The sequence below is a fragment of the Boleophthalmus pectinirostris genome, unplaced genomic scaffold (assembly GCF_026225935.1).
Source record: "Boleophthalmus pectinirostris isolate CB_2022bp ecotype Guang Dong unplaced genomic scaffold, ASM2622593v1 HiC_scaffold_17, whole genome shotgun sequence".
Taxonomy (NCBI): domain Eukaryota; kingdom Metazoa; phylum Chordata; class Actinopteri; order Gobiiformes; family Gobiidae; genus Boleophthalmus; species Boleophthalmus pectinirostris.
In genome coordinates this window covers 32,994,784-33,008,969 of record NW_026571115.1, presented here as the reverse complement: position 1 = coordinate 33,008,969, position 14,186 = coordinate 32,994,784, and the positions used below count along the sequence as shown (strand labels likewise).

The 14,186-nt window shown below is 41.3% G+C and overlaps 1 protein-coding gene across 1 annotated transcript; it reads left to right on the top strand.

The window, feature by feature from the left end:
• The first annotated feature begins 132 nt into the window (after window positions 1-132).
• Window positions 133-13,216, top strand: LOC110169258 (WW domain-binding protein 11). Its single transcript, XM_020934779.2, has 12 exons — window positions 133-302; window positions 1,425-1,508; window positions 1,605-1,636; window positions 1,734-1,827; window positions 2,121-2,317; window positions 3,560-3,693; window positions 4,032-4,177; window positions 5,001-5,204; window positions 5,307-5,432; window positions 7,453-7,716; window positions 9,152-9,337; window positions 10,757-13,216. The coding sequence occupies exons 2-12, from the start codon at window positions 1,445-1,447 to the stop codon at window positions 11,371-11,373; spliced, it is 2,064 nt and encodes a 687-aa protein (XP_020790438.2). The 5' UTR covers window positions 133-302; window positions 1,425-1,444; the 3' UTR covers window positions 11,374-13,216.
• Window positions 13,217-14,186: the final 970 nt, after the last annotated feature.

Here is a 14,186-nt window from a genome sequence, read left to right as displayed (position 1 = left end):
GATAATCTTTTAATGTATTTGTGAAATCTCATGAAAACACACAAATGACGCCGGATTTAAGTTATAATGTACAATTTTAAAAGGAACAAATTTCCACAAAATACATTTTAAAATCTAAACTGAGGACTTCCGCTCTGGCTCGCGGCAGTAAACATGGCGAATGGCTAAAAGTCGTTGGGATCACTTGGCCGTAAATGTTTGAATTATAGTTTTATTTTGGATATATAAACTAGTCTGTGCACAGGGGATTCCCTGTGGCTCTGCACAGGACTCTGTGCGATTATATCTCCGTCTGCTGAAAGGTAAAGCACGTTCTGGTGTGATGTTCAATTAGCCCAGTGGAAGTGAGCTAACATGCTGCTGCTGTTAGTCTGTGTAGTTAAGATGAGTGTCGCTTATTCTTTGGATTTCATGCTTACAAGTTGTTTTATACTTTAATTGAGTTATCTGCTGCTAGTCTTGGTCAAACAACAGCGTTCAGCCTTTGACTTTAGCACTTAAAGAGTGAATTAAGTATATTTCTAATTTTGCAACGTGAACGTTCAAATGAAATAGAGATTTTACTGTCAACAATTGTAAATTTAGTCTAAAAGCTTATTTAATGTGTTTAATGTGATGCGAAAACACCATTAGTCCGACCTGCTGTCTTTAAATATGATTGTAAAGAGGTGGAATAACAGTAAATGTCACCGAAACAAACCCAACTTAAAATCCAGTACAGCCAGATCTAAGTTTTATAATCAATAGAAGATTTACAGTTAATTTTTACATCATTAAATATATCAGCTTTTATCGACTATCGACACCTCCAACTCCTGTTTTATAAGTATCATATCAACCACAAGAGTTCATATCAGTCAGACCCTAATTGTGCTTATTTATTCTTCATTATTCATGTTATAATTTGTTTTGGTTTTTTTCTTAAATAGTGAATTAAATATATTTCAAATTTTTCAATGTGAACTTTCAAATCAAATAGGACTTTTACTGACAACAACAAGGCTTGAAGTGGTACTTTACTTACTTTATTTACTGGCTGGAATGTGATGCAAAAATGGCATTAGGCCGACTTACTGTCTTTAAATATGACTGTAAAGAGGCAGAATAATAGTAAATGTCACCTAAACAAACCCAATTTAAAATCCAATACAGCTAGACCATAAGTTTTATTTATTTATTTACAGTGAATTTTTACATCACTAAATATATCGGCTTTTATATTGGTTATCGACACCTCCAACTTTCAACGTTTTATCTGTATCATATCGGCCACAAAAAAATCCATATCAGTCCGGACCTAATTGTGCTGATTTATGCTTCATTATTCATGTTATAATTTGGTGTTTTGGTTCTCAAGATAATCCAGTTTGTCGTTTGACTTATGGCACTTAAATAGTGAATTAAATATATTTCTAATTTTCTAGGACGAAAATAAACCGACACAATGGGGCGACGTTCAACCTCTTCCACCAAGAGTGGGAAGTTCATGAACCCCACGGACCAGGCCAGTAAGTACCTCTCTCCCTCTCTCCCTCTTTTTATCGTGTAACAGCCCATTGGATCATAATGACACAGGTATAACACATCCTGCTTTGTCCCCACAGGAAAAGAGGCCAGGAAACGGGAGCTGAAGAAGGTTTGGCATCTCAACAAACAAACAAACAAATGAATGAATATTTGAGTTGAGACTTACACAGGGGATAATTGACATATGTTTTTTGTTGCTCTGACAGAACAAGAAGCAGAGGATGATGGTGAGGGCAGCGGTGCTGAAGATGAAAGACCCCAGACAGATCATTCGAGACATGGAGAAGCTGGACGAGATGGGTGAGCTGGAATTATGGTTTGTTAAGGTCGACCATAGAGGGAAAAGTAAAAATCTAAATTCTCACGCTCATCAAATTAGACAGCGGCCATCAGGAAAACATGACACAACTGGGGTAGACACATAAATATTCAAGTTTAGTCTGATAATTTTACAGCCAAAACTTCAGGAGAATGGATTATGGACCTGTACAACATTCACATTATAACAACTTGAATCATAATCAGTGGATTTAACGGGTATAATGTTTCTTTTACATGTTTTTAGCAGCTGTTGTTTATTTCCATGCCAACAGAATTTAACCCGGTGCAGCAGCCTCTTCTGAACGAGAAGGTTTTGAGGGACAAGAGGAAGAAGCTGCGTGAGACGTTTGAGCGAATCGTGCGTCTCTACGAGAGGGAGAACCCGGAGATGTACAAGGAGCTGCGCAAACTGGAGCTGGACTACGAGAGCAAGCGCGGACAACTGGCCCTCTACTTCGACTCTGTCAAGGTACGCTACATCAATATAATTGTATTTACGGTATGCTGTATAATGTTAAATGTGTAAAGCTAACTGTGTATTCTGTCTCTTCTACTCCATGAGGCCTTTTTATGTATATGCATATCTTAAAAAAAATCTTATATTAGGACTTAAATCTTGATTTTCAAACAGAGTGCATATGTACGTTGCAATAATAGCACACTATGGAAGGCTGTAATCACAATTTATATAGCATAAAAACATTTATGTGCATCTGATAAACTACCGTATTTTCCAGACTATAAAATGCTCCAGAGTATAAGTCCCACCAGCCAAAAAATGTCTAATGAAGAAGAAAAAAAACATATATAAGTCGCGCTTTTTGGGGAAATGTATTTTGTAAAATCAGAGACCAGGAACCGACATTTCATCTTGAAAGGCAAGGTATAGTAATAACAGCAGAATAGAGAACAACAGGCTGAGTAGGCGTGAATATGTTAACGTAACATATTAACAGTTCTTCAGATAACTATAGCATAAACAACATAACAAACATAAGCTTACCAAACTCTCGATCTCACTCCAAATCCATTGAATTCTTCATCCTTGGTGTCACTTCTGCATGACCTCCAGAGATAAACAGTAGATCCATCATGTAAACAGAGCGAGGGATGGTTTCGATTGTCATTGAAGTCCAGGATGGATGGACAAACATCCATCCAGTGACTTCCAGGAAAGTTTCATGGTGCACACTCCCGGTTGCCGTGAAGCTGTGTTCTCCATCCCACATCCCACAAGTTTCTCGCTCACTCCAAACTTTCTTTCTGCTGCTCGATTACCGTTTTCGGCAAAATATTTCACTGTTTGCAATGAGACAGTGGCTATTTCTACAGGAGACATACACAGTAGAGTGAAGTGACACTGGTACAGAAGTGAAAGTAGTACTTGATACTGACACACGAGTCTAGAGCGCCCTCTTGAGGCAGTCAGTCTGAAAATTTTAATATGCAAGTCCCACCAGAGTATAAGTCGCAGGACCACACAAACCATGAAAAAAGTGCGTCTTATAGTCCGAAAAATACAGTAGATTTCACAGTAAGGTTAAGGTAATTTCGGGATTCTACCATGTGTATTAGGAATTTAGTCTTACACATAGAACAATCACATAATGTCTCGTAATTTCTCCTAAATTCATGTTACTGAGGCACAATGTACAAATGAGCTGTCATAGTAATTGTGCGGTATAACAATCTGTTTTTTCTGCCTTTTCAGAACGCAGAATCGGTGGAGGTGGACAGTATTCCTTTGCCGGACATGCCCCACGCTCCATCCAACATCATGGTCCAGGACATCCCACTGCCCGGAGCGCAGCCACCGTCTATTCTGAAGAAGACCTCTGCTTTTGGGTGGGTGCACGTAGATGTTCAAAAAGTTTAGACTGAAGAATGCAAATAAGTCTCTGTACCTCATTTTTACTGTCTTTAAAAATATGAAAAACAGAAGTAGTTCATTTTTAATAGTGTGCAGTGGTCCGAAGTTATTCCTTATGCATTCTGAACATCCTAATTATTCACCTCAATGAGTTTATAAGCACTTCTCGGAACTTTCACAGACCAGAGCGGTTACTTAATTACATGAAAAAATTGGTACAGGCCCTTTAACTGTGTCTACAACAACAGTAATGATTTAGTTTATTGTGAAATGGCGTGTTGTTGATGTGTTCTGTGATTGCTGGTTTTCACAGGAAGCCCCCCATGATGCCTCCTCTGCCCAGCATCCCACGTCTGCCTCCAGGAAAAAAGCCCCCGGGCCCCCCTCCCGGACCCCCTCCACCTCAGATCCTCGCTCTGTACGGCATACCAGCTCGCCGCATCTACGGTCCAGACGCAGGTAACGCAAACACTCCTGTATTTAAAGCAGGCGGCCTCGGGGAACGTGCTTGTTTTGCCGTACTATAATAAAGTTTAAGTTAAAGTTGGCAGGATGGTGTTGGGTGTTTTGCACTGACTCACACGCACAGAGGAGGAAATATGAAGTGCAGTGAACAAAACCTTAACTTCGGAAAAAATCTGCGAAAACATATCCTTGAATCCTAATGGTCAGTCTAGTGTGGGTTGTAGTGGCCCCCACCTATCACAGTCTCTGTTTAAATGTGAAAAACCGAGCCGTTTCTAAAGGTCGTCAAGTCACGTCTTTAGTGAGACAGCGGAGGTGTTAAAAGTCGTCATTAAGGGAACAGGGGGTTCGTCAGATTTCGTCTTCATGGGGGAAAGAGTTAACCAACAAATGTTTTCTTCATCAAATCGATCATTTGAAAAGCCCAAATCACATGTTAGACAATAATAAAGCATAGTATGTCTGTTGTTGTATGCTGGTAATTATGAATTAAACTCTAAAACAGTGGCTTAGTAAGAGCAGAGGTCTCCTAATCTGAAGGTCGGAGGGTTGATTCCTGCTCAGACCAAGTTCTGTCATTGTGTTTTTAAGCGAGACACTATGAAATGGCGAATATGAAAGTGGTGTGTGTGTGAGTGTTGGTGGTGATCGGAGAGGCTGATGGTGCAGATCGGCAGCCTCGCTTCCGTCAGTCTGTCTCCACCACCCAGTATGGTTTGAACGAGAACAGTGCAGCGTTTTGAGGAGCTTTGAGGAGCCCGTAACACGCATTACATGTTTAAGTGTTATTAAAATTCTCCCTTCTCTTCTCTTACAGACTTGCCTATCCCCGGGTTGGACAGAGACAGAGACAGGGAGAGGGACAGGGACAGGGACATGGACCGGGACAGGGATCGGGACAGTGGCAGTGACAGTGACCGAGGCAGCGGCAGCGACTCCGGGGAGGACAGTGAGGACGACCTGGACAAAGCTGGAGACGAGCGGAGGACGGAGGAGGACACAGGAGGGGACAGACATGCTGGTGGGTTATGCTCATGTTATTTTAGTTCCTAATGCCAAGTGTGTGATATAATAATAAATAACAAAGCTTTATAATCTTAAGTGTCTTTCTCTGTGCCTGTAGGACGTAGGATCCGTTTCGCAGACATGCCTCCAGACGCCTCGCAAGAAGGAAAGCAGAAGAAGAAACGGTTGGTGAAGAAGACCAAGGCCATCACTCCTCTGCAGGCCATGATGTTGAGGATGGCAGGTACAGTCCACAGCCCAACTCTACTTCGATCACAATCTGGTTGTTTGCGCGTGATTCATAGACTTGTCACTAGAATTACTATATCGACTTAATTGACGATATATGAAACTGTTTTTTTTTTTTGTCCCATCTATCGATCGACATGAAAAAAATGTCACAGATCCAAATTCCATATTCAACAACATGAACGAACCACTGTATACTGTATTTTTCAAACTATAAGGCGCACATAAAATCCATTAATTTTCTCAAAAATCAACATTTTGCGCCTTATAATTCTGTGCGCCACATGTACAGTGTTGGGGAGTAACAGATGTACCAGAGTTACGTAATCAGAGTACAAATTATGAGTAACTGTATTTGGTTACAGTTACTGTTTACGTGAGTGGTAATTAGATTACAGTTACTTTGTTGAAATAAATGGATTACACAGAGGTATTTTCCTGTTTTCACATTTTGGGCTATATATATATTTTTTTTTTTTTCGGTAAATCCACTTGTTGCCGGACACTAAATCAGGTCTAAAACCAGGTCTAAACTAGGTCTAAACTAGGTCTAAAACCAGGTCTAAAACCAGGTCTAAACCAGGTCTAAACCAGGTCTAAAATCAGGTCTAAAATCAGGTCTAAACCAGGTCTAAAACCAGGTCTAAAACCAGGTCTAAACCAGGTCTAAAACCAGATCTAAACCAAGACTAAACCAAGACTAAACCAAGACTAAACCAAGACTAAACCAGGACTAAACCAGGACTAAACCAGGGCTCAAACCGGATTTAACAGGACTAACTCATGCCGTGCGGACCGTGTCTCCTCCTCTTCTATCAATAATATTTTTAATACCTTTAAGTAAAGTCTGGGCTTTTTTATTGTCTTTTAACAGACAAAACATCTTATGTGAAGATTTCCTCGTCTTTGCTTCTCTACAGCAAACCAAGTAATCCAAAGTATTCAGATTACGTTACTCACTTTAAGTAATTTAATGGATTACGTTACAAACTACATTCTGGTGTATGTAATCTGTAATCTGTAGGGGAATACATTTTAAAAGTCACCTTCACAACCCTGCATATGTATTAATTCTGGTTGTGCTTACTGACCTCAAACTGATTTTATGTGGTACACGGCGCTCAAAAATCTGTCAAAATGTTTTAGTACGACTTTGGTAAACTGTCAGAAAATAACAGAGAGGGACAGAGGCGTTGCCACCGTCCAACGTCACGTATTTATTGATCACACAGGTTACGAGAATAAATGGGCGGTTACATTTTTCTATCACAGTAAAAAAAAAAACACAGAGAATAAAGGTGTGTATTGTGTGTGTGTGTGTGTGTTGTGTGTGTGTGCCAGCTGCTGAGGTGTAGGGAGGGATGTGCGTAGGGACGACTGTCCTTACGGAAGATAACAACTAATGAGAAGTTGGTTTTCCCATGAGAAAAACACTTTGAGAAATACCCTTTGATGATAATAATAATAAGACAAAGAAGCAATGTACAGCATTTGGAAAACTCTTTAACATAAACTATGAAGTAGAAGTCTGCACGGGACAGAATTTTCATCATTCCTGCTCCCGCCTGCAAAGAATTGTAATTTTCAATCCCATCCCCGCCGACAAATCTTGCAAGACGGGGACGTTCGCTTTCTTAAACTCTATCAAACATGGAGAAGCGGAAAGGAATTGTCAAAAATGTGTGCGAGGTTAGACCACATCTGCAAGTTTAGGCTGCTTAAAATGTTTTTATTAATGCCAAATAAAATATCCAGCTCAAAAGATGTATAATATGCATACATTAATCATTTGTATATTTTACTTTACACTCATATTTAGTTTGTGGGACTGCATTTTATCATCCCATCCGCCCACTCCCACATTGCTCCAGGCCGCGCCCGCAATGAGCTTCCAATTTGAGTCCCACGCCGCACTTTTTTACGCCGGTGTTTGAAAATAGACGAGAGAATTCAACATTATTGATATTGGGCCTTATAGTCAGAAAAATACAGTAATACTATTGTTTGTGTTTCAGGTCAGTCCATCCCCGAGGAGGACGAGGAGGAGGAGGTGGAGGAAGAGTACACGGACGACTCTGAAGGCTCGGACGCAGAGGACAGAGGACCTCCAGGGGACGTCCAGGCTCAGCTCATGTCCCAGAGACTCCCTCCTCCGGGGGGACAGCCTCCGCACATGCAGGGCCCACCCATGACCGGGCCCCCGCCTCTGGGACCACCTCCAGCTCCCCCCATGAGACCCCCCGGACCTCCATCCGGGCCTCCTCCAGGACCACCTCCAGGTTGGTTGTCAATCTATTGACAATTAACAAAATAAAACATTCTGCAATTCAGGTGACGAGACAAAATTGAAGTGGGACGTTATGTGATTTCACTTGGAATATTTTATTTGTCCATTCGCAAATGAACCAGTTATAAAGACTTAAAACTGTTGTAGAAGTTTTCACCTTGTCCAAAAAAGGGTGGAAGTAAAAGGCTGGAGATCAACTGGACGTCTTAAGCAGGAGAAGTTAATTTCCCATCAATAATACAGGCCCGGGGGATCTTGAAAAGTCAACATAGTGTGATTTCAAACGTGTACATAGTCTGATCTTTGAGTGTTCAAGCCCCTTTTACTCTGCTTCCAAGGGAGGAGGTTTATAAAGCAAGTGGTGACACTACGAAGGCCAGTAGACTCCAGTTAGTCAGCAATATGCCACAGTTTAGATAATGGTCTGCCAATGGTGTGCCAAGAGAAGATCATGGTGTAAATAAAGCTTTTGTGAGTCAATGTTAAACTGAGATGTACGTGGAAGATAAATTACATAAATTCTCTTACAAAAACTATGGCTGTGTATCATTAAGACGTTGCAAATATCTCAATACATAGGCCACAAAGCGATACGTTTTGACAGGTGTAGTTTCTGTATAAACAGTAGTTTTTGCATGAACTCCCCCTGCAGGTGTAGTCTTGTAGTTTGGGTCAGATGCATAGACAGGGTAGCCGCGGGATCTTAAAAGACTTAAAAAGGTCTTAAATTTCATGCTCCTAAATGTAAGGCCTTAAAAAGTCTTAAAATATGTTGTCCAAGTTATTTTTTTTCACAAAGGTCTTAAATTTCATCAGCCTATTTTTTTGTAAACTCAACTGGGCTGCAGTGCGATGTTAAAAGGAGAGAGGAAAAAACAACAACGTGAAATCATGTAATGTGAATGGAGTGTTTGCAAACAAAACTTGGATGGATCATGGGGAAGTGAAAGTTTAATCCACAGTGGCTCTTAAATTTTAGATATAATACCGTAGTTGGTTGGTCATCAATAAAATTGGATCTGGTGTTTTTCGCCCACATAATGAGTGCGATGTTGGTCTTCATTTTCATTTAAGTGGTCTTAAAAAGGTCTTAAATAATTTGGGGTTGTCAAACGTGGGGATACCCTGATAGAGATGCACGTAATAGTTTTGAGAGGAGCTTTCTATTAATCAATCAGCAGAACAACAATTTCTTTATTCAGCTACAGCCGGAGCATTTAGGTCTGATGTCAGTTAATTCTTGCAAATGTCTTATGATTATTATTGAAAATTAGTTTTTTGCCTCCAGTTTCTTCCATTCTGAAGCATTATAAATTTACACTGGGTCATTTAATGAGTCTATTTGACGTTGCTGAATGACAAAATGTCTGTTGATGATAATGGATGATGATGATGATGATGTTGTTGTTGTGTGTCGCGTTCCTCAGGCGCTCCTCCCTTCATGAGGCCTCCTGGCATGCCCGCTGGTATGAGAGGTCCAGTGCCCCGTATGCTGCCCCCGGGACCTCCTCCAGGCCGACCCCCGGGCCCCCCTCCCGGCCCTCCTCCAGGTCTGCCTCCAGGCCCCCCACCGCGAGGACCCCCGCCCAGACTGCCACCTCCAGCACCGCCGGGTAAGAACTCGCAGTTTACATTCAGTCAGGAAATCACACAAGCAAGACAGCATTTTTTTTTTTTAGGAACATCAAATTTGTAGATTTTCACCTCATTCAGGAGCACTTTAGATGTGAGTTCTGGCAGCACGTTGTCTTCCTATTGTATATTATTGAAATTGTATATATTGAAATAATCCCAGATACTATAGAGAAAATATATACTAAAAGGTATGAAAACAGAAAAAAAAAATCACATAAATGACAAAATTGGACTTTGAATAGTTTAAGAATCTTGATCTATATGAAAACTACTATAAGACTACATGATGAAATGTTGTCTATTATACAGGCATTTTGTTGTTTTGTTTTATTATTTTTTGTATAGTGGTATTGAAAATTGAGCCTTTTACTTGATATTGAATAACTTTTTGTATTTGTATCTCAAACCTATATCTTATACTCATTTGCTACAGGTTAAAGCCACTATTGAGGTCATAATAACAGGGTTAGATTCAACTCCAATAGACCTTTTTCACAAAGGCTGGAAGTCCTGCGCTGTAGGTTTGCAGAACGTCCGGTTAATGTTTTTTTATGGCGAAATATCTGTGTAAATGTCTTGCTTATTCTCCAAAGGCTTCATAAATTTGCCCCATCACCAAATCTTCAACCAACAAAGGATAAACATTCTTCCATGAAGAATTTATCCACAACTATCAAGGTAAGAAAGACGAAAGCTTAAAGGCGAACAATGACGAGGCATTAGTGAAATACTGAGCAAAACTAACGTTACTGTCACCAATAACATAAGTAATAAGTAATTTATTAAAAAGTAACTTGTGAACTCAGACTGATTCTGGAATTAAAATTAAAAATCCATTTCATGGTGTAGATATCTGCATAGATAGACTTGTGCAGTTTGAAATTGAGCACATACCTGTCTGTGTCTGTGTATGCTAATATCGACAGCATGAAATCGGTTTTAATTCTGGAATCAGTCTGAGTTACTAAGATACTTATGTTTTATTCATGATCAAAACATTAGCTCACTAATGCATTGTCGTTGTTCACCTTTAAGTTTTCGTCTTTCTTCCCTTGATAGTTGTTGATAAATTCTTCATGGAAGAATGTTTATCCTTTGTGGACCTTGTCGGTTCAAGATTTGGTGATGGTACATATTTATGAAGCTTTTGGAGAGCAAGTGAGCCATTTTCACAGATATTTTGCCACAGAAAAACATCAACCGGAAGTTCTACAAACCTACAGCGGGGCATTTCCAGCTCTTGTGAAAAAGATCAGCCACGTCTGATATGCTCAGTTTTTTATTTCAATTGGTCATAATAGTAAATCGTAATAAATCACTTTGGCAACATTTGAGTTTGTATTTAGTCTGTTTACAAGTTGTAAATTTTCTGACACTTCGTCCTCGTGCCATCACAGGGATGCCCCCTCCTCCTCCTCGTGCGGGCGGCCCCCAGCGCCCCATGGCCCCTCCCATGTCCATGTTCCCCCCTCCCCTCAACGCCAACGTCCTGAGCGCCCCTCCCAGCATCGTGCCGCGGCAGAAGGCGCCGGGCTCCGCGGGCCAGGACGTGCCGCAGACCTCCATGCCCCCTCCCCCCTCCATGCCCATGCGTCCGGGCGGGATGCAGATGCCCCCTCCCCCTGGCACCGCCGGGGCCACCATCGAGAAACGCGCCAACATCACCGCGGCTGCAGGGGGCGCCGCCGCCACCATCTCCGCCAAGCCCCAGATCATCAACCCCAAAGCGGAGGTCACCCGCTTCGTGCCCACGGCGCTGAGGGTGCGCAGGGACAAGATGGGGCCCGGTGCGGGGTCGGCGGATAAGGGGTTAGGAGGGATGGGAGTGCGGCGGGAGGAGCTGATGGTGGGCGGGCACGGGCACGGGCATGGGCACGGGCACGGGCACAAACACCACGCCCCCGCCGCCTCCATGGTGCACCCGTCACAGATGGGTGCCGTGGCTCAACCCAACATGAAGACCAAGGACCAGGTGTACGAAGCCTTCATGAGAGAGATGGAGGGACTGCTCTGAAAACACAAAAAACACAAATGGTTCTACATGAGTTTGGTTCAAAAGTGTGTATGACTGTTAAAGAAACACTGTGTGACATTGGCTTTAGTTTAGTTTGGATTATGTCGTAGATATAGAACTGTAGATCTCATGTTCAGCCTCTTGGTGTTAATACCGCCGCCATCTTGGTACAGGGGTTCTGTCGTCCAAGGTAAGGTTTTTCACAGTATCAGCGAGCGAAGATGCCGGGTACGAACATGTGAATGAGCGAAATAAGAAGACGAAAGAGCAAAGCAAAACATTTCATAGGTATTTTTATTTATCATTTTATTTTGTAGGCCTATGATAATGTGTTTTGAACCCAGACTGACTGAACCCAGGTCTAAACCAGGCCTAAACCAGGCCTAAAACAGGCCTAAAACAGGCCTAAAACAAGTCTAAACTAGAGCTGAACCAGGACTGAACCAGGACTTAACCAGGACTGAACCAGAGTTAAACCAGAGTTAAACCAGAGTTAAACCAGAGTTAAACCAGAGTTAAACCAGAGTTAAACCAGAGTTAAACCAGAGTTAAACCCGCTCTGAACCCGCTCTAAACCAGGACTAAACCAGGACTAAACCAGAACTGAACCGGGTCTAAAACAGGTCTAAAATCAGGTCTAAAACCAGGTCTAATCTCAGTCTAATGAGCGCCACACAATGCTACTTTGTCTGATATCGCCTTGTTTTGAAACCAGACTGACTGAACCCAGGACTGAACCCAGGACTGAACCCAGGACTGAACCCAGGACTGAACCCAGGACTGAACCCAGGACTAAAACCAGGACTAAAACCAGGACTAAAACCAGGACTGAACGCTGTCTAATGGGTACCACACAATGCCACTTGGTCTGATATTGCCTTGTTTTGAAACCAGGTCTAAAACCAGGTCTTGAACCAGGTCTAAATCAGGTCTGAACCAGGTCTAATGTGAACCACGCGATACTACTTGGTCTGACATCGCCTGTACCAAGACGACGGTTTTGTTGACACATTCGTTCCAATAAACAGCCTTAGTCAATGTGAGACCTACCGCTCTATATCTGTACTTTTACCTACTTTAGGTGACTACGGCCAGAGTAGTAGTTGTAAAGAAATTCTCGGCCCACTGAAGACATGTCCTGCTTGTCACCATGACGATCTTGGTGCTTTGCCCGGAATGTTCTATATCATTAAACTTTACCTCTCATGTATTCAGTTGCAGCTGTTTTCATTGCTTTCAAAACACCTTGAAAAACAAAACATGCGATGGACTCTTACTGTGAAAACATAATGCCATACCGTGGAACATTCTAGGCACAGCAATGACATCTCCATGGAAACAAGAAGATTTACAGTATAAAGGTTACATACATTACGTTGATTTAATTATGTGTCCAAAAGTTTTGAGTCTAGAACACCCGATTTTGACGAACCAAGATTGAATTTCTCTTGATTCACTCTTAAATTTCACAGAGGTCGTACTTCCTGTGTAAAAGTGAACATTTAAGTTTAAAGTTTATGAAGTAAAGCGACTATTTACAATTTTTTTTCTGCCGTACCTTTAAAAGTTATACACAGGCAGAAGAAAACTAACACGTAACAGTATCCTGCACTAACTGTAGGATCTGATCCATCTTTATGCTCCTCCGAACCTGGTTTTTCATGTGATTTTTTTGTATAATTGTATTTCGTTTCGTTCGTTTATTTTATTTTAATTGTAGTCCCTGCACCTTCAAACATGCTGTAGGTGTGGGATGATTGTCGAGCCTCGGCAAAGAAGGCGTAGGTGTACACTTCTGCAAATGTTAGATCTGCTGCCCAATAAATGCTCATTTTGTTTTTAACTTGTCTCTTTTCTGTTTATTTACGTCCCCGCCTTTTTATTTGTACTGATTTATGAATGACTGAGGTAAGAAGGTACGATTACTGGCTTGCTGGTTTCTGTGTGGAGCTTGGATGTTTCTCCCTGTGTCTTGGACGGTTTCCTCTGAGCTCCAGTTTCTACCATCGACCCAAAACATGCACAATAGGTCAAATCTTACAGCTGTTAAGGTAGATCTAACCAAGAACAGCTCAAGATTTGGAAGTGTCCTTGCAACATTTAAGGATGGATAGCGTAGGAGAAATATCTGTGTATCGTCCATTCATTTGTTTTTTTTAAATAAAACCAAAAATAAGAAAACGAAAAAACAAAACTGCTATTTTCTTCATTAAAATTAAAATTTTAAAATGGGTCACGGTTCGTTTTTTCAGTTTTCGATTTTGTGTTTAAATGAAAAATGTTTTTGCCGGACTTTTGTGCCGCATACGGATTGAACCAGGACTAAACCAGGACTAAACCAGGACTAAACCAGGACTAAACCAGGCCTGAGTGTCGGGATGGGCCCAGAGGTACACTGTTGGGTGATCACGACTGAGACCAAGACCTGGAGTATTATCTGTTACAGGGTGAGTTGTACAGTTGTAGGGAGTATTATTTCTTACATAGTGGTGAGTTGTTGTACAGTTGTAGGGAGTATTATCCGTTACATAAAGGTGTGTAGTTGTATAGTTGTAGGGAGAATTATCTGTTATATAAGGGTGAGTTGTTGTACAGTTGTAGGGAGTATTATCCGTTACATAAAGGTGTGTAGTTGTATAGTTGTAGGGAGAATTATCTGTTATATAAGGGTGAGTTGTTGTACAGTTGTAGGGAGTATTATCTGTTACATAAAGGTAAGTTGTTGTACAGTTGTAGGGAGTATTATCTGTTACATAAAGGTAAGTTGTTGTACAGTTGTAGGGAGTATTATCTATTACATAGTGGTGAGTTGT